Source organism: Gopherus evgoodei, chromosome 9 (genome assembly GCF_007399415.2).
Source record: "Gopherus evgoodei ecotype Sinaloan lineage chromosome 9, rGopEvg1_v1.p, whole genome shotgun sequence".
In the NCBI taxonomy this organism is placed as follows: Eukaryota; Metazoa; Chordata; order Testudines; family Testudinidae; genus Gopherus; species Gopherus evgoodei.
The window spans coordinates 50,358,154-50,378,457 of record NC_044330.1 but is presented as its reverse complement, the minus strand read 5'-3'; the positions used below and the strand labels follow the sequence as shown (position 1 = coordinate 50,378,457).

At 42.9% G+C, this 20,304-nt stretch overlaps 1 protein-coding gene across 3 annotated transcripts in view; it reads right to left on the bottom strand.

Moving 5' to 3' along the window:
* PCCB (propionyl-CoA carboxylase subunit beta) overlaps nt 1-20,304 on the bottom strand; it is a 77,473-nt gene that overhangs the window by 16,175 nt on the left and 40,994 nt on the right. For all 3 annotated transcript variants that reach the window (XR_004001914.1, XM_030574677.1, XM_030574678.1), the window contains 3 exons: nt 18,846-18,966; nt 15,491-15,572; nt 12,671-12,794 (listed from right to left, as the gene is read on the bottom strand). Coding sequence is in view for 2 of the 3 variants with exons in the window: in XM_030574677.1 (XP_030430537.1) it covers nt 12,671-12,794; nt 15,491-15,572; nt 18,846-18,966 (327 nt within the window). In the remaining variant the exon portion in view is untranslated. The remainder of the gene's footprint in view (nt 1-12,670; nt 12,795-15,490; nt 15,573-18,845; nt 18,967-20,304) is intronic.

Sequence of the window (20,304 nt, the reverse complement as noted above, 5' to 3'; positions counted from 1 at the left end):
GTAGTCTCTCCTTTAACCAGTTCCTTTTCCACCTTTCAATTTTCACATTGATAGCCATCTTTTCCAATTTAACTAAAAATTCCCCAAGTGGAACCGTATCAAATGCCTTACTGAAATTGAGGTAAATTACATGCACTGCATTTCCTTTGTCTAACAAATCTGTTACCGTCTCAAAGAAGGAGATCAGGTTGGTTTGGCACAATCTACCTTTTGTAAAACCATGTTGTATTTTGTCCCAGTTACCATTGACCTCAATGTTCTTAACTGCACCTCTACCTCGATATAACACTGTCCTAGGGAGCCAAAAAAATCTTACCGCTTATAGGTGAAACTGCGTTATATCAAACTTAATTTGATCCGCCGGAGCACACAGCCCCGACCCTCCGGAGTGCTGCTTTACCGTGTTATATCTGAATTCATGTTATATCAGGTGGCGTTATAACAGGGTAGAGATGTATTTTCTCCTTCAACATTTTTTCCAAGACCTTGCATACTATAGATGTCAAACTAACAGGCCTATGGTTACTAGGATCACTTTTTTTTCATTTATTAAAAATAGGAACTATGTTAGTAATTCTCCAGTCATATGGTACAACCCCTGAGTTTACTGATTCATTAAAAATTCTTACTAATGGGCTTGCAATTTCATGTGCCAGTTCCTTTAATATTCTTGGATGAAGATTATCTGGGCCCTTCGATTTTGTCCCATGAAGCTGTTCGAGTTTGGCTTCTACCTCGGATGTAGTAATATCTACCTCCATATCCTCATTCCCATTTGTCATCCTACCATTATCCATAGGCTCCTCATTAAAGACTGAGGCAAAGTATTTGTTTAGGTATTGGACCATGCCTAGATTATCCTTAACCTCTACTCCAGCCTCAATGTTTAGTGGTTCCACTTTTTTCTTTCTTTGTTTTCTTCTTATTTATATGGCTATAGAACCTTTTACTATTGGTTTTAATTCCCTTTGCAAGGTCCAACTCTACATGGCTTTTGGCCTTTCTCACTTTATCCCTACATGTTCTAACCTCAATAAGGTAGCTTTTCTTGCTAATCCTTCCCATCTTCCACTCCTTGTAGGCTTTCTGCTTTTTCTTAATCATATCTCTCAGATGCTTGCTCATCCAGCTTGGTCTACAACTCCTGCCTATGAATTTTTTCCCCTTTCTTGGGATGCAGGCTTCTGAGAGTTTCCGCAACTTTGACTTGAAGTAATTCCAGGCCTCCTCTGCCTTTAGATCCACAAGTTCTTCAGTCCAATCCACTTCCCTAACTAATTTCCTTAATTCTTTATAGTCACCCCTTTTGAAATAAAAAACCCTAGTCCCAGGTCTATTTTTATTTATCTTTCCATCTAGTTTGAACTGAATTAGTCCATGAACACTTGAACCAAGGTTGTCCCCTACAACCATTTCTTCTACGAAGTCCTCAATACTCACCAAAACCGAATCTAAAATGGCTTCCCCTCTTGTTGGTTCTTCAACTACTTGGTGAAGGAATCCACCAGCTATCACATCCGGGAAAATCTGAGCCCTATTATTATTACTAGCACCTGTCCTCTAGTCTATATCTGGGAAGTGAAAGTCTCCCAGGATTACACAATTCCCATTAGTATTTACTTCATTAAAAACATTAAAGAGGTCTCTGTCCATATCCAAATCAGATCCTGGCCATCTGTAGCACACCCCAAGCACTATCTCAGGGGAGGCTCTAGTCACTTTCTTTCCCAATGTGATTTTTGCCCAGACAGACTCTGTCTTATCCATTCCATCACTTCTTACTTCTTTACAGTCTACCTCATCGTTGACATACAATGCTACTCCACCACCTTTGCCTTTATTTCTGTCTTTCCTAAACAGCACATGGCCTTCAACACCTGTACTCCAGTCATGACTACTATTCCACAATGTTTCTGTTATCCCGATAATATCTGGCTTCACTTCCTGCACCAGTAGCTCATATGTCTCCACATCCAGTGTAAAACCACAACTTTACTCTGACACGCAGAGCAACACAAGCATTTTCAGTTCATACAGTCAGAATTTAAGGCCACATGAGACCACCAGATCATCTAGTCTGACCTTTTGTATGTCACAGGCCACCACCACTACTCAGGACCCACACACTAACCCAACGACTGAAATAAGACCAAATTAAAATGAGATCCACAGGCAGAGAACAGGAGGGAGTGAGATGCACTAGTACTTGAGGCCCTTGCAATTGCAGAGAAATGATTAAGTGAGATACCTGCAGTGTTGTAGCTGTATCAGTCCCAGGACATTAGTGACACCAGGTGGGTGCTGAAATATTTTATTGTTGCTGAGCTAGACAAGCTTTTGACCTACACAGAGCTCATCTTCAGTCTGGGAATGGCACTCAGTATCACAGCTAAATACAAGATCAAACTGATAGTTTAGCATAAGTAGTTAGAGAGTCTAAGGGACCATTCCAGGTGAAGTGGTCCATTTATTATATCCAGATAATTCCTGCAAGTGCCCCATGCCCACATGCTACAGAGGAAGGTGAAACTCCCCCAAGGTCACTGCCAATCTGACCTGGAGGAAAACTACTTCCCAACCCCACATATGGTGATCAGTTAAATCCTGGGCATGTGAGCAAGAACCAGTCAAGCCAAGAACCTGAAAGAGAGAATGCTAGGTACTACCTGAGAGCCCTGGCCCACCCCATGCAGAGTCCCATCTCCAATCATGGTCATCCCTGATGCTTCACAGAAAGGAGACAAAAAATCTCCCAGAATACACTGGGCGAGGTGGGGAAAGATCCCTTCCTGACCCCTTCCATGTGGCCAACTGAAACCCTGAAGCTTGAGCTTTAGGAAAAAAGTTACCTTTTCCGTAACTGGTGTTTTTCGAGATGTGTTGTTCATGTCTATTCCACAGTAGGTGTGCATGCCAGTGCCATGTGCATGTGCACCAGTGCCAGAAGATTTCCCCCTAGCAGTACCCATGGGGATGGGGGGGGGAGGGAAAAATGACCCCTGGAGTGACACCTGCCCGGCTCAGTATAAGGGGAGCTGCACGTTCCCCCCACTCTCAGTTCCTTCTTGCTAGACAACTCCGACAGAGGAGAAGGAGAGTGGTATGTGGAATAGACATGAGCAACACATCTTAAAGAATGCCAGTTATGGAAAAGGTAACTGTTTTTTCTTTGAGTGATTACTCATGTGTATTCCACAGTAGATGATTCCAAGCTATATCTGTTGGAGGTGGGTAGGAGTTCACAAGTTCCCGGGATGGAGTACAGCCTTGCCGAACTCTGTGTCATCCCTGGTTTGGGAGATGAATGCATAGTGTGAGGTGAACATGTGAACTGATGACAATGTGGAGGCCCTACAAATGTCCTGGCTGGAGATGTGACAACGAAGGCAGCCGACGAGGCCTGTGCCCAGGTCGTGTGCCCTCACAACGGGTGGCGGGGGAACACCTGCCAGCTTGTAACAGGAATGGATGCACGAAGTGATCCGATTGGAAAGCTGCTGGGTGGAAATCAGCTGGCCCTTGCATGCTCAGCTGAGGTGACAAAAAGTTGCAAGGACTTTCTGAATGGCTTTGTCCGCTCAAGGTAGAAAGCCAGAGCACGCCGCACGTCAAGCGTGTGGAGGCAGCGTTCCTGACTAGAAGCATGAGGCTTGGGGAAGAGGACCAATAGAAAAATGTCCTGACCCCTGTGGTAGGCAGAGACCACTTTTAGGAGGAACACAGGGTGTGGGAGGAGCTGGACCTTGTCCTTATGAAAGACTGTGCAAGGCAGTTCAACGGTCAGGGACTTGAGCTCTGAGACTTGCCTGGCCAACATGATAGCAACCAGGAAGGCCACCTTCCATGAGAGGTGAGACCAGGAACACATGGCCAGTGGTTCAAACGGGGGCCCTGTGAGATGAGCCAACACCAGGTTCAGATCCCACTGTGGAAACCGGGGATCAAGAATATGGGAAAAGATGATCTAGACCCTTAAGGAACTGGCCAGTCATAGCATGGAAAAACACCGTGTGTCCTTGCACTGGCGGATGGAAGGCCGATATGGTCGCCAGGTGCACCTTGACGGACGAGGGCACCAGGCCATGGGCCCTCAGGTGGAAGAAGTAATCAATGATAAGCTGGATTGGGGTGGTCACTGGGGAGACACCCTGGTCTGCCGCCCACCTAGAAAATCAGGACCACTTCACCAAATAAGCACGACGAGTGGAGGGACATCTACTTTCGAGGAGGACCCGCTGAACTTACTCTGAGCATGTTCTTTCTTCTCCACCTAACCATTGAGCAGCCATGTCATAAGGTGAAGAGCTGCTAGGTTGGGATAGAGGAGGCGGCCCTGGTCCTGTGAGAGCAGGTCTGGGCGGAGCGGCAACGGCCATGGTGGAGCTACCGCCAGGCCTGTGAGGGTCCTATAGCAATACTGCCTGGGCCTTGTCCGACTTTATCTTCTCCAGGACCCTGCAGATTAGAGGGAATGGGGGGAAGGCACAGAGAAGCCAGCCTGACCAAGATAGGAGAAAGGCGTTGGAGATAGCACACCTCCCCAGACCCCCCAAGAGCAGAACCGGGGACTATATTCAGGCCTGTCTGCAAAGGTCTATACTTTAAAAATTTAGGTGTTTTCTTATCACTAAGCTAGTTATAGAGGTATAAAAGAAAGAATCAAAATCAATGTCTGCCGGTGTAAGGGCCTTCTCTTACTGTGACAGTCTGAGGCCCTGTTCTTTGGCTAAGCAGCAGAGGCCAGCCATAAGCTGGGAAGCGTATAGTCACATCCTTACATTCCAAACTAGTCACATTGAAATAAGGTGCTATTGGGCTGTTAGGAATACAATCCTATCCTGATATTCCTATCATCTCCAGAGAAAGGAAAGAGCCTAGAAGATGTAAACGGAAACTTAGTCTGATAGCATCCTCATCTGGCAAGAACTCACTTATCAATAGTTGGGATGTGAAATCCTCATTTCTGTATTGTTCTATCACTGTAGTCTCCACTTCCCTATTGTTTGTCTGTATAATCTCTGTCTGGTTCTGTGATTGTTTATGTCTGCTGTATAATTAATTTTGTTGGGTGTAAACCAATTAAGGTGGTGGGATATAATTGGTTAAATAATCATGTTACAATATATTAGGATTGGTTAGTTAAAATCTCAGTAAAATGATGAGTTAAGGTATAGCTAAGCAGAACTCAAGTTTTACTAAATAGTCTGCAGTCAGTCAGGAAGTAAGGGGGGAATGGGAACAGGGAATGGGGGTGGGGGAATTGGAATCATGTTTTGCTAAGGGGGGAGGGAATGGGAACAGGGACACAGGCAAGGCTCTGTGGTGTCAGAGCTGGGAAGCAGGACACTGAGAAAGGAAAGGAATCATGCTTGCTGGAAGTTTACCCCAATAAACATCAAATTGTTTGCACCTTCGGACTTCGGGTATTGTTGCTCTCTCTTCATGCGAGAAGGACCAGGGAAATAAGAGGGTGAAGGAATAAGCCCCCTAACAGGGAAGAGCTACAACAAAGCAGTTCCGATGCACCTTCACTGGCGGCAAGAAGGAACTGAGAGTGGGGGGAGCATGCAGCTCGCCTTATACCACGCCAGGCAGGTGCCATTCCAGGGTTTGCAGGGGGCGCTCCCCCTCTGCAGGTACTGCTAGGGGAAAAACTTCCAGCACTGGTGCACATGGCGAGTATGCACACCCACTGTGGAATACACATGAGCAATCACTTGAAGAACATCATAAACCAGAAATGAGCCCCACAACTATTGAGCTTTAATCTCCACTCACACACAACTCCTTCATACAACTGTACTCATAAATTTGTCCAGCTCTCTCTTAAAACTAATTAAGTTTGCCTGCACAACTCCTATTGAGAGGCTGTTCCAGAACCTCACTCCTCTGATGGTTAGAAACCTTCTAATTTCCAGCTTGAATTTGTTCTGGCCAGTTTCTATACATTTGTTCTTGTGCCAATACTGTCTTTTAGCTTAAACAGCTCTTTGCCCTCCCTGGTTTTTACCCTTCTAATGTATTTATAGAGAGCAATCATCTCCCCTCTCAGTCTTCTTTTTGCTAGACTAAACAAGTCAAGATCTTTCAGTCTCCTCTAATAAGACAGACTCTCCATTACCCTGATCATCCTAATATGTCTTCTCTGCACCTGTTCCACTTTAATCTTTCTTGAACATGAGTGACCAGAACAGTACACCATCTTCCAGATGAAGTCTTTCAGTGCCTTGTACAAAGGCATTAATAAGTTTCTCTTTCTACTGGAAATGCCTCATCTGATACAGCCTAAGAGGCACATTTGCCTTTTTACAGCCTCATATTGGTGCTCCTAGTTACCTTATGATGGACTCTCACACCCAGGTCTCGCTCTTCCACTGATGTGTCCAGCTGATGTAGCACAAATTCTTATTATTGGACCCTAAGTGCATGACCTTGCTCTTTGTACTTTTTAATTTCATCCCATTTCTATCACTCCAGTTTTCAAGATCATCCAGATCTTCCTGCATAATATTCTGATTCTCCTCTGCATTGAAGATGCCTCCTAACTTTGTTTCATAACCCAATTTCATTAGTACACATACTTTTTTGAGTCAAAGTCTTTAATAAAAATATTGAATAAGATTGGTCCCAAGACTGATCCTTGAGGAACTCTACTTATAACAACTCGCCTCCAGCCTGACAGTTCACCTCTCAGCATAACCTTCTCCCTTTTAGCCAATTCCTCCTCCATCTTACAATGTTTTTCATGATCCCCATCTTCCCTAATTTAACTAATAATTTCCCATGTGGTACCATGTCAAATGTTTTCCTGAAGTCCAGGTATATTATATCTACTGCACTTCCCTTATCGAAAAAAAATCAGTTTCTCAAAGAAGGTAATCAGGTTAGTCTGGCATGATCAAACTTTGGTGAACCCATGTTGCATTACCTCCTCTTTACCATTTACTTCCATGATGTTATTTATTCCTTCCTTCATAATTTGCTCTAAAACTTTGCATACTATTGAGGTGAGACTAACAGGTCTGCAATTGCCCAGATCACTTTTCTTCTCTTTCTTAAATAGAGGTATGATGTTAGCTATTCTCCAATATTATGGTTCTACCCCCAAATAATACATTTATTAAAAATCCTTGCTACTGGACTAACAATCTCATGTGCCAGTTCTTTCAGTATTCTAGTTATTTAGTCCCCACCCCGATTTGAGTGTATTAAGCTCTAAATTTTTCTTCCACCTCAGAGATGGTTGTTTCAACTTCTAGACACTCATTTCCATCAGCCGCACTGCATCCATGCACATTTTCCACATTATTATCGTTATTCAAAACTAAGGCAAAGGATTTATTTTAATTTTATCCCCTTCCCTTCACACTGCATAGCAGCTCAACCTCATCCTTCTTTATTCTGTTTATTTACAGGGCTGCCCGGGGGGGGGGGGGGGGGGGGGCAAGAGGGGCAATTTGCCCCAGGCCCCGCAGGGGCCCCCACGAGAGTTTTTCGGGGCCCCTGGAGCGGGGTCCTTTACTCGCTCAGAGGCCTCAGAAAACTCTTGCAGGGCCAGGATCCAGAGCTTCTTCTGCTCCCGGTCTTCGCTGGAGGGCGGAAGGACCCCCCGCCATCGCATTACTGCCGAAGCGGGACCTGCCGCCGAAGTGCAACCCGGTCTTCGGTGGCAAATCGGCGACGGGGGGCCCTTCCGTTCAGGGACCCGCCGCCTAAGTGCCCCGAAGACCCACGGCAGGGACCCCCGCCACCGAATTACCGCCGAAGAGCGGGCTGCACTTCAGCGGCGGGTCCCGCTTCGGCAGTAATTCGCCGGCGGGGGACCCCCGCCGCGGGTCTTCGGGGCACTTCAGCGGCGGGTCCCAGAACGGAAGGGCCCCCCGCCGCCGAACAGGGCCGGCTCTAGACATTTCACCGCGCAGGGGGCCCCCTGCCGCTTGCTGGTCCCACAGCTCCGGTGAACCTCCCGCAGGCATGGCTGCGGAGGGTCCGCTGGTCCCGCGGTTCCGGTGGACCTCCTGCAGGCGTGCCTGCGGATGCTCCACCGAAGCCGCGGGACCATCGGACCCTCCGCAGGCACGCCTGTGGGAGGTCCACTGGAGCCGCCTGCCGCCGATGGCCCCAGCCCCCGGAATCCTCTGGGCAGCCCTGTTTATTTATAGAACTAAAACAAATTATTTATTTTAATTTCTTTGGCAACAGCTAATGCAGCTTGACTTTAGCAATTCTCACTTTATTCCTACATTTTCTAACCTCCATGATGTAGCTTTCTTTGCTAATTAACCTCCCTTTGCGATCCCTATAGGCTCTCTGCCTACTCCTAATAATCTTTTTGAGGTGGTTAATCAACCACCTGGAGCCTCTCTCGCCTTTTCCCCCTTTCCTGGGATGAAAATTTCAGTTTTTGTATAACTGATTTGAAAAAATTCTAAGTCTCATCCACAGTTAAGTCCTTGAGCTCTTCAGTCCAGCTGATTTCTTTAACTAATTCCCTTAATCTCTGAAATGCCCTTTTGAAATTAAAATCACAGTTGACAACCTTGTTTTAGTTAGCCTTTAATTTAAATTGAATCAACCTGTTATCACTTGATCCAAAGTTCTTTCCTAAGACCAGCTCTGCTATTATGTCCTCGCTAGTTACTAAAACACTCAAAGAAGTTTCCATGCCAAAAAACAAATAAAACGTATATTTTATCATATTTAAACTATACAAAACCAATACAGAACAGAGACAGCCTTGAGCTTTTAGACATCTTTGCCAAAATTAAAAATTGAATCAAAAGCAAAACAGCAGTAAAAACCGCTAGTTTTCTCAGGTGCCAGTAAGAAAGTTAGCAATTTAACTCAGGAAATGTTTGTATTTGATCAAGTTGTTCTTCAGAAAAAGAACCATCATGGGTAGTCATACGACCATCTAATTATCTCAAAAATGTAATTTACCACATGGAGACAAAATCATTTAACACACGGAACAAAATGTCCTTCAAAGTAACGTAAGAATTCCCATACCAGCTCAGACGAGGGATCTATCTTTAAGAAAGGGGAAAAATGTGATCTGGGCAACTACAGGCCTGTCAGTTTGACATCTACAGTATGCAAGGTCTTGGAAAAAATTTTGAAGGAGAAAGTAGTCAAGGACATTGAGGTCAATTGTAATTAGGACAAAATACAACATGGTTTTACAAAAGGTAGATTGTGCCAAACCAACCTGATCTCCTTCTTTGAGACAGTAACAGATTTGTTAGATAAAGGAAATGCAGTGGATGTAATTTACCTCAATTTCAGTAAGGCATTTGATACAGTTCCACATGGGGAATTATTAGCTAAATTGGAAAAGATGGGGATCAATATGAAAATTGAAAGGTGGATAAGGAACTGGTTAAAGGGGAGATTACAATGGGTCATACTGAAAGGTGAACTGTCAGACTGGAAGGAGGTTACTAGCGGAGTTCCTCAGGGATTGGTTTTGGGACCTATCTTTTTATACTGACCTTGGCACAAAAATGTGGGAATGTGCTAATAAAGTTTGCGGATGACACAAAAGTGGGAGGTGTTGCTAATACAGAGAAGGACCTGGATATTATACAGGAAGATCTGGATGACCTTGTCAACTGGAGTAATAGTAATAGGATGAAATTTAATAGTGAACAGTGCAAGGTCACGAATTTAGGGATTAATAACAAGAACTATTGTTATAAGCTGGAGAGGCATCAGTTGGAAGTAACAGAGGAAGCGGAGGGCCTCAGAGTATTGGTTGATCACAGGATGAGTATGAGCTGGCAATGTGATATGGCCGTGAAAAAAGCTAATGCGGTTTTGGGATGCATCAGGCCAGGTATTTCCAGTAGAGATAAGGAGGTGTTAGTACCATTATACAAGGCGCTGGTGAGACCTCATCTAGAATACTGTGTGCAGTTCTGATCTCCCATGTTTAAGAAAGATGAATTCAAACTGGAACAGGTTCAGAGAGAGGCTACTAGGATGATCCGAGGAGTGGAAAACCTGTCTTATGGAAGGAGACTCAAAGAGCTTGGCTTGTTTAGCCTAACCAAAAGGAGGCTGAGGGGAGATATGATTGCTCTCTATAAATATATCAGAGGAATAAATACCAGGGAGGGAGAGGAATTATTTAAGCTTAGTACCCATGTGGGCACAAGAGCAAATGGATATAAACTGGAAGTTTAGACTTAAAATTAGACAAAGGTTTCTAACCATTAGAGGAGTGAAGTTCTGGAACAGCCTTCCAAGGGGAGAAGTAGGAGCAAAAGACATATCTGGCTTCAAGACTAAGCTTGATATATTTATGGAGGGGATGGTATAATGGGATAGCCTAATTTTGGCAATTAATTTGTCTTTGACTACTAGCGGCAAATATGGCCAATGGCTTGTGATGGGATGTTAGATAGGGTGGGATCTGAGTTACTACAGAGAATTCTTTCCTGGGTGTCTGGCTGGTGAGTCTTGCCCACATGCTCAGGGTTTAGCTGACAGCCATATTTGTAGTCGAGAAGGAATTTTCCTCCAGGGCAGATTGGCAGAAGCCCTGGGTTTTTTTTGCCTTCCTCTGCAGCGTGGGGCATGGGTCACTTGCTGGAGGATTCTCTGCACCTTGAAGTCTTTAAACCATGATTTGAGGACTTCAACGGCTCAGACACAGGCTCGATACAGGAGTGGGTGGGTGAGATTCTGTGGCCTGCATTGTGCAGGAGGTCAGGCTAGATGATCATAATGGTCCTTTCTGACCTTAAAGTCTATGATTCTATAATCCAGTAACAGTAACCTATGGCTAGTACCAGAGAGATGTCAGAGAAATACGAAAGGGAAATAAGGGCTAATCCCCATCTGTTAATTAGATTATTGTATGCCCTGAAAGAGAAGGGTTTATAGCCTTTCCACATTTTTTCATCTTTTAAAAAGAATCTTTACTATGGCAACTCCAGATCTGCTTATTATCAAACAAAATGTCTAACCTCAATTAATTATACATAGATATAATGGCAATAAGCTCCACAGGCTAGTTGTGTGTAAAAGCACATCATTTATCAGATTTCAATTTGCTGGCTATTGATTTCACTGAATGCCTCCTTGTTTGTTTACTGTGAGAAAAGATGACAAGAAGTGCCTGAACTGCCCTCTCCATACTGTTTATTTGATATAACTTTATCAAGCCCCTCAGATTCGCCATCTTGCTAAACAAAATGGTTCTAATCTTTTCATTCATTTTTCAGATGGCAGTTTTTCTATGTCCCTAGTCATTTTTGCTGGCTGCCTGTGAATCCTCTCTCTTTCAGCTGTGTCTAGGGTTGCCAACTATCTAATCGCACACCCAAAGACTTGTGCCCTGTCCCTTCCTGAGGCCCCGCTATCCTGTTCCTTCACCGAGGCCCTGCCCCCCACTCACTCCATCCCCCTTGCCTCCTTTGCTTGCTCTTCCTCACTCTCACTCACTTTCACTAGGCTGGGGCAGGGGGTTGAGTCTGAGGAGCGGGTGCGGGCTCTGTGAGAGAGTTCGGGTGTGGGCTCTGGGCTGGGGTGCAAGAGGGAATGTAGGTTATCGGAGGGTGTTTGGATGTGGGACGGGGTGAGGGATGGAGTTTGGGTGTGGGAGGGGGAGTTTGGCTGCGGGCTCCGGTCTGAGTCAGGTGTGCAGGAGGGGATGAGGGGTGCAGTGCTTACCTTGGGCAGCTCCTGAAAGCAACTGGCACATCCCTCTGGCAGCAGCTTCTTAGAGGGGGAGCCAGGGGGCCACTGCGAACCACTGTCCACAGGCACCGCCCCTGCAGCTCCCTTTGGCCACAGTTCCTGGCCAATGGGAGCTGCAGAGTCAGTGCTTGGGCTGGGAACAGCACGTGGAGACTCCCTGTCCCTTCTCACAGGGCCACAAGGACATGCTGACTGCTTCCGGGAGTGGCGTGGGGCCAAGGCAAGTAGGGAACCTGTCTTAGCTCCACTGCACCGCCAGAGTTTTAATGTCCAAAATTTCCTGGTTTGGCTGAAGTAGCCTCCAGGAGACTCCCAGCAAAAGCGGGAGGGTTGGCAAACCTAGCTGTGTCTGTTTGGCTAGGAAGCCCAAATGCCATATTCCATGTGATGAGGTACCACTGATGTATAGTATGGATTTAGAATTCTTTCAGTAGTATCCTCTCTCATTTATTATGCATCCTTAGCTGCACATTGAGCAGAGGTTTTCAATGAGCTGACCAGTAAGATGCATGTTGTCTTTTCTGAGTGGCAGCAGTTGAGAATAGTTTTTATTCCACACAACATAAATCATCTTACACTGATCAACATGGAATTTTATCTGCCATCATGCTATGCTGCCCATCTAACTAGTTTTGCTTAGTCCCACTGAAGTTTTTCATTGGTTTCTCTAATAGTGACACAAAATTATTTAGGCTCATAATCTGCAAATTTTGCCACTGTTTACCCTGCTTTTCCAGATCATTAATATGTGACATAAAATGCTAGTCCTACCACAGAACCTATTCCACTATTAAACTTCTAGGGGAAAGTGAATCATAGATCCAACTTTTAGAGAAAGTACACCTAGTTACTATAGTGACATATGTCCTCCCAATGTGTGTAATAAACAAAACAGAATTAGCAGGCAGCTTACAAACACCCTTTTGTTAGAAATATATATTCCCAGCACCAGGCAGCTAGCTCCTACCTGATGCCACTTTGGGTTGATTACCCAGTATTCCAACAGTTCTTCCATTCATCCTTGCAAATCCAACAATCATGTTCCTAGCATAGGAGGGCATGATTTCAAAGAATTCCCTTTCGTCAACAATCTGCAAGAATGAGATTTAGACAGAATCCTCAGGGCTAGAGGCTGGGAATTACAACAGTATCAATGTTACAGAGAAAGAAAACACACTGCTTGGGAATTAGAAGGTTTTAAAAATGAATCTCTCTCTACTTTACAAATGCATACGTCAATATATTTTTGATGCTGCATTTACTTTTGAATATATTCTATCAGACTGTTTCTTCAGCATGACACCAAAGCAAACCTTTTAATGGATTCCCTTTTAATAAAGGCACTTTTCTAGTTTTCACAGACCCTTGGTTAGTGCAATTCCATTTCATTCCATTCATTTCAGTTGAGCCATGACAATTAATACCAGCTGAGGGTCTACCCCATATCTTTACACTGGTACAGACAAACTCCTGGTTTGCATGTCAAACAGAGATCTCTGACCCCCTGCTTGGTAAGGTAACTCCCATCTTTTCATGTACTGTGTATATATACCTGTCTACTGTATTTTCCACTCCACGCATCTGATGAAGAGGATTTTAGCCCACAAAAGCTTATGCCCAAATAAATTTGTTATTCTCTAAGGTGCCATAAGGACTCCTCGTTTTTATACTATGTCAATGCCATCTATCTAACTGAGACAGTAAGAGAAACAAGGCAGGGCTGTCTCCCTGAAAAGCAATTCTCAGCCATGCTCTGCTTTTACCACTTATAGGGACAGGCAACGAAGATTCTTCAAACCTCCCTTAAAGCCAAATTACTTTCTGTGCCCCTCCACCTCTCAGGTCAGGGCTAAATTCCTCATACCAGCCCTTATTCCTAGGGATGGGCTTCTCAGTGTGTGTTCTGTAAAGTGATGTCCACAGAGATGCAAAGCAAAGTTCACGTGTTCATAAGTTTGCATAATTATAGATGGTGCAGTACTGATACCTATATTATGGTTTCCTAACACTTTATCATGAACCCGTTTTCAGCTGCTTACAATAACTTTGCCTACCAATCATTCAGGCTGCAGTTTTCCATGCTTGGTCTGTGTCTCAGAATGTTTTGTTAAGTTTGAGTGAAAGCAGTTCAGCTATTTCTGAGTACATGGTAAAGGACAGACAGTTGTAACAATGCAAAAATATTTGACCATATTTTAAATAGCTCTGTGCCTCAGGGTGGGATTTTCAACAGCAGCTGGTCTAGGAGCACAAGTCCTACTGAAAGTTAGTTGGACTTTTCTCTCTAACTCACATAGGCACTTGTGCAAATCCCATCCTTTCTTTTGGAGCAGGTGCTTGAATTTTGGCATGAGGATAAGTCTTTTGCTTACCCCCATGACAATTCACCCACATGTGGCCAAGTTTTTAGCTCTCGCAACAGAATGTGACAAGGTTTGCACCTTAATATTCAGAACATTCCACCCACACTGAACATGCTCCCAGACCCCACTGAGCCTCTGGCACCATTATGAAGCAGCTCCCCAGAGCTGAACTGCCAGATAAACTGCATCCTGTTACTCATGCTTTCCCCCATCAGAATACCATTTGGTTAGAGGAAAATGCTGGGAGCCATTAGACCCTGATTTCTGTGATTTCATCTTTTCTATAGACCAATATTAATAAGTCCATACACATATACTATACTTTAGCAGGCAGGCAAATATCAGAGTCACCACCTATTTTACAGGCTCGATGGAGATTGGGCAGTCATTTCTGTCAAACTTGAGACTATACCCTAATATGGAAGAGACAATTCACACCTCTTCTTCCACACTGCCTCTCAGAAAATCTGAAAAATCTAAGTGATAGGGCACACTGCCAGTACAGTTGAGTTTTTCTTGTATATGTAACCCACTGCTTCAGTGTGTTGCACACTATCCCCTTCTGGCTGGTCCACAGAGGATAACAGCATAAGACACCTAACATTTAACTCAAGTGGTAGAGCTCTGTGCCATGAATCTGGAGGTGTAAAATTCAAACCCTGATGATGACCTGCAGGGGAAATTGTAACAATCGCATATTTATTTTTTGTTAAAAAACATGAAAATATGTTAAGAACATTAAGACTGCAAAATAAAGCACTAAAAAAGTTACAAAACCCCAGTATGAAAATTGCTCAAGTAACCTTAATGCTACGTCTGCATTATATCACATCACATACTATTTTTTTCCACAGGACACCTGTGCCTCATTCCATGCAACTTTAATTCTGGTATTTCCAAACTTCTGAGTGCTTGACTTTGGAAACGTAATAACATTCTTTTATTTCAAGTTTCTACGAATAGATTGGAATCACCAAAGTTTGCTTCCCTTTAAATTAAGGAAAATAGTAAAACACACAACAACATTATTTACACTCATAAGAGAAATAAAAAGATAAGGGCACTAAGGTGTACAATTTTCCAGTTTTTTATCTGGGAACTGCCTTATCCACTTTTTAAGAAAAGAAACATGAACAATACTGTCTTCCATCTATGTGATGGATGGACATTTGAAAGACAAAAATGAGTCCTAAAGACAAATCCCAAATCTAAAATTCCTTTCATACATTAGATTCCTTATTTTCACTATTTTTGTTACCTTTGGATTTATGATCAATGCATGGAGAAAGAATTATCTGAATGGCTATTGTGAAGACAGAGTTAACTGTAAGTAGGTCTCCTGTGGCATTCTGCTAGTTTGCTTCCAGCATTCTGGGCCATTTAATAATTTGTCACAAATACTTTCTTTAGAACAGAAGGCTTACCGAATGTACAATGTCGACCATATCATAGGCTTTAGTAGACTCCATTGGGACAACTGTGTCCAGCTCAGGAACCAGGCGATTACTTCAGACAAAATGCAAAGTAGTTAAAAATGACATGAGTATTCACAAAACCAGATTAAATTCCATACAGAAGACATACACCTGTAACTCCTCCCATTGGGGACTGCTTGACAAGACTCTATCTGGATGCTGGCATCTTCAACCAAGCTTTCCAAATACAGAGAAAAAAATTTCTTAGTTTTAACCTGGCGACTTGTGCATTAAGACATAGAACAGTGGTGTGTGTGTGTGTGTGTGTGTTCTTGCAGGACTACAGGATCTATACATCTTCTGTCTGCTGCAGGCTCTGCTGGCCACAGTAACACAGGAGCCAGCTGCTACCAAGAGATGGTAGGGTGGGGGGAGACAGAAAATAGTTTTTAAGGGAAAGAGGAGAAGCCTTCTCATTTTTGTCTCCCCAGTCATTGGGTTGGACACAGCTGGAAGGCAAGAGGGGGGGAAGGGAGAGAATCACCAGTGAGGAAAAAGTTGCCTGTAATCATACAAAGCTCCAGTCAACCTGTCTAAATTAAAATAAATAAAATTACTGCTCTTTATATCAGCCCTAAAGCAGTGATGCAAATCCATGGGCTGACATCTTTCCTGTCTGAGTTATATGGGGGAGCTGGGAGGGACGGGGGACTCTCCTTTGCTTTCCCCACTGGCCACAAAGTCTTTTGAACAAGGGAGAATATGTTTATTAATGGAATAAAACTGGCAGGTATACACAGTAAAATAGTTTGTCACGTGGCTGTTATAATATTTTACTCAAATGTTTCCCTAAAATCATTATCTAAAGAAATCCTTAATTTGAAGAAAACAACTGATTTTAATTAAATCATGCTAAAAATAAAAGAAGATATACATTTAACAGACTCAGAGATATCAACTGTCCAGAAAATGTTTGGGTATAAATGGCTAAAACATTCTGCAAGATACTTGGGAATCCAATCTTAAGTAACCTAGAGGATCTGTACAATGGAAACATCAGACCATCACAGGAAATACACAGAGCTCTGGCGTGCTGGAGGAATACCACAGTCTCTTGGTGAGAGAGAACTGCCATCAATAAAATGAATGTTTAGCCCAGGATACTGGTCTTGTTTCAAAGTCTTCTTCAAATCATAAAACTCCAGCAGTTATCCAGAGGATGCTGTTAGAATTATACAAGTAAGAGAAGGCTGAGAATGGGTGCAGCTACTTTACACAGACCCACTATGCAGAATGGACTAGCTGCTCCAAATATAATATGGTACTATCAAACAAGCCAACTGTAGGTAGTTGTTGGTTAGTTGAGGTACCTCTAATCCAGGCAAATACTAGTTTTTATTGAACAAGAAAATTGCAGTAATATTTCTAGGTTATCAAGGATTAATAAAATTACACCTCCAGAATCTGTAGGCACCCTTTGGCAAGAGCCTCTGTAATGGGGTCTATAAACCTCATACTGAGCGTAGACAGAGGGGGAGGTCAGTTCCCCCTGTTTACAAGCAAGCAGCTTGATCACATCCCCCACGCAGCTGCCAGAACTGCCAATCATGGAGGCAGGCACCCACAGCTGCAACCAACAGAGTAAACAGGACCTGCTATAAAGGGGAGAGTACAGAGAAGGAAAGGGAGGCAGAAAGGCCAAGGATAACAAAGAAAACAGCCCTGCACCAAGAAAACAGCCAGGAGAGTAAGGGAGACTGCTAGCCCAACAATTGAAGGGCTGAAAGACTTGACTGGGTTAAGGGTCCAGTAATGGACCTGACTAAGGATAAACTAAGGAAGTTCAGTGAAGATCAGCTGAGACGCCTCGAAAGACCACACCAAGAGGCAGTGACAGCCTCCCTTTGGGTATTCCCTATAGTCCAGACTTTAACACAAACAATGAACTAGAGTTTTCAGAGTGGAAGAGAAATGGAATATTCATGGCTGACCAATTGTTTACTGAAGAGAGTCTTCTAACTCCTTCAGTAAACAACTCTAATTTTTATTGGCCTGCTTTCCCATGGGACGAGTACTTTCAACCTAGGAATTATGGCCCTAATCAAAGCTAGTCAATTGGAGCTTTGTTACTGACTTCAATGAGGATAGAATAAAACCCTATATTTCTCAGCACTGTAGATAAACTCATTTATAGAGGAAACTAATTTCAATAGCTTCTGGACTAATAGGAAACAACTATAACTCATAATTCACATCAGTATTTACTGACAATTTTTCTGGCAAGAAAATATCTGTATATATGATATAACAGGACAAAGATTTAGGCAGACATATTACCTCAGAGAAACTGGCTTAGATTTGGGGGAAAAAGAGCAGTGCTCTTGATTCATAACACTATATGAGAAAAATCATTTAAGATGTCGGTGCAAGTATCCACTGAATAAGTATTAAAAAATATGGATGGTAAGAAACATTGGAGAAATTTGTGGTGAAAAAAACTTATTTTATGCATATATGTTGGATATGTCAAATTATTAGAGCACTGAGATGCAGTTCATAACCTCATATTACAAACTATTAAACATTTATTACACAGAGATCCTGTGAAAACAACGAGTCCCTGTGGCACCTTAGAGACTAACACATTTATTTGGGCATCCTGTAGTAATCCTTCTGAGGCTTGCTAGTGGAAATGGATCCCAGCCAAGGAAATAGAGAATTAATCTCTCATCTCTTAGTAGCTGCAAGATTATTGGTAGCCTCTCACAGAAAAAAATAAATTGCCCAATATTAGAGTAATTGTTTAAGAAAAAAAACCCACATGGGATGCTACTGATATGGAAAATTTACTCATCGAGTTCATACATGGCAAAAGACTACAAACATAACATTTGACAAATTTCTCAGAATATTAATCAGTATCATAGACTCTCTTGGTTTGTCAATATCAGACAAAGCAGAAATGTCCTCCTGTTTAAGAAAATACATCATCCTGGAGATATTGTTTCTGGGTAAGGAGGCTTGTCCTATAACTTATTCCTGCCTCACAGGAACACAGGATGAATCTCTAAACAGTGACTGGTAAGTTCATTTTTTTAGTGGTTAATACTGTACTTCTGGTAGCTATGGGACAATGATTTGTAAAACTGCTAAACAAAGTACATATATAAAAAACTTCCTAAACAAAGAGCTAACAAAACATGTGCACACATACATGTTGGAAGAGGGAATTAATCAGTGAAGAAGGCAAAAATCACAAGTCTAGCTGCAACATGCTCATTTCCTTGTATTCACACTGTCAGAAAAAACATTTGACATTAAACTGACAACAACGTGAGATATCATGTGCAAGCCCCTCACTTACCTAGGATCATGGCATTTGCGAACAGGGGCTGGATCACGATTACTGAGAGGTAGGTAATTAAAGAACTCCCTGAGATTGAGCAAAGCATCTACATCATTCTCAAAGGCTCTGTGTGCGACCCCTGGAGAAAAAAGCCAAAATAATACTACTTTACAAGGGTTCCATTTGGATTTTTTAACACATCAAACCCATCAATCATATCAAGATTTTTGAAGTCAGCAGAGCCATCAAGTTTTAAACTCCAGTAAGGTTGAAGAGTCTGAGAATCATCTAAGTATGTCAATCTTCCTTCCTTGAGGAGCTCTGGATCACTCTCCTTATTTTTGTGTTTTAAAAAATAGCTTTACTACTTTTTGCAGCTCATTGTGGTTGGATACCAGGATGTTGTATTAGACCCAAATGAAGGTTACTCACCTGTAACCAGAGTTCTTTTGAGATGGACTCTGCGTATACACTCACGCCAGGCTTTGACCAGTACAGCTTGAATGGTAGAACTCTTGCTAGCAGTGCCCACTGTCGCACTAGTATACTTTCCTCAGACCTCCTCATAGTGAATACAGATCATTGCAAGCAAGGGTATAAAAGGGGCATGAGTGCTCCATTCCCCTGCAGTTCCTTCCCTTCTTTAATTCCAGGTCCTTTAGTAAGCAGGACTCTGAGGAAGTGGGGAAAGGTAGGTGTGGAAGTGTGAATATGTAGAGTTCATCTTGAACTCCAGTTATCGGTACGTAACCTTTATTTCATCATCAAGTGTCCTCTGCATATTCCTACTCATGGGAAAGACTAATGAGGTGTGGAGAAAGTGGTCCATTCTCAGAGAGCAATTGATATTGCTCCTCACTCTTCATTGGTGTATTTAATGCCTAGATACTACAGTGATGGATGCAGTAGAAATGGTTAAGTAGATAGATTCTTAAAGGTCTGCAGTGATACCCATAGGCACCCCTATATACTCCTTTCCTCATATTCCATGCATACCACATTCCCTCCTTCCTATGCTTAACATTCCTCTTCTTCTGCAAATGGACAGCCTACTCTGATCTGGCCCTTATGAAGTCTACAAGGCCATGAGGCCTGTCTGTGCCCATTCAGGGATGCAGTGTGTTCACATAGACTTAACTTTTAATAAGTAAATGATTGACCAAACCAACTCTACTAAATTAGCTAAAGATACCAGTCCTCACAGAGGCCAACAGAATAAGACAGTTTTGGAGCTATGCCAAGTCTTTTCTGAGATACGATGAGCCAGAAAAAGGGTTCTGAGACGTGACAATTTCTAAGAATGGATAATTTTATTAAAATATTAATAACCACACCTCCAAAAATCACTTTGTCCAACATCCCCTTAGCTTCCCCTAAAATACCTACTCTAGCATTGTCTCACACAGACATTTTCACATAGGTTTAATTCAGTTTTCTCAAAGCTAGAAAGGAGGACAAAATTAAGCTTAAAATGAAG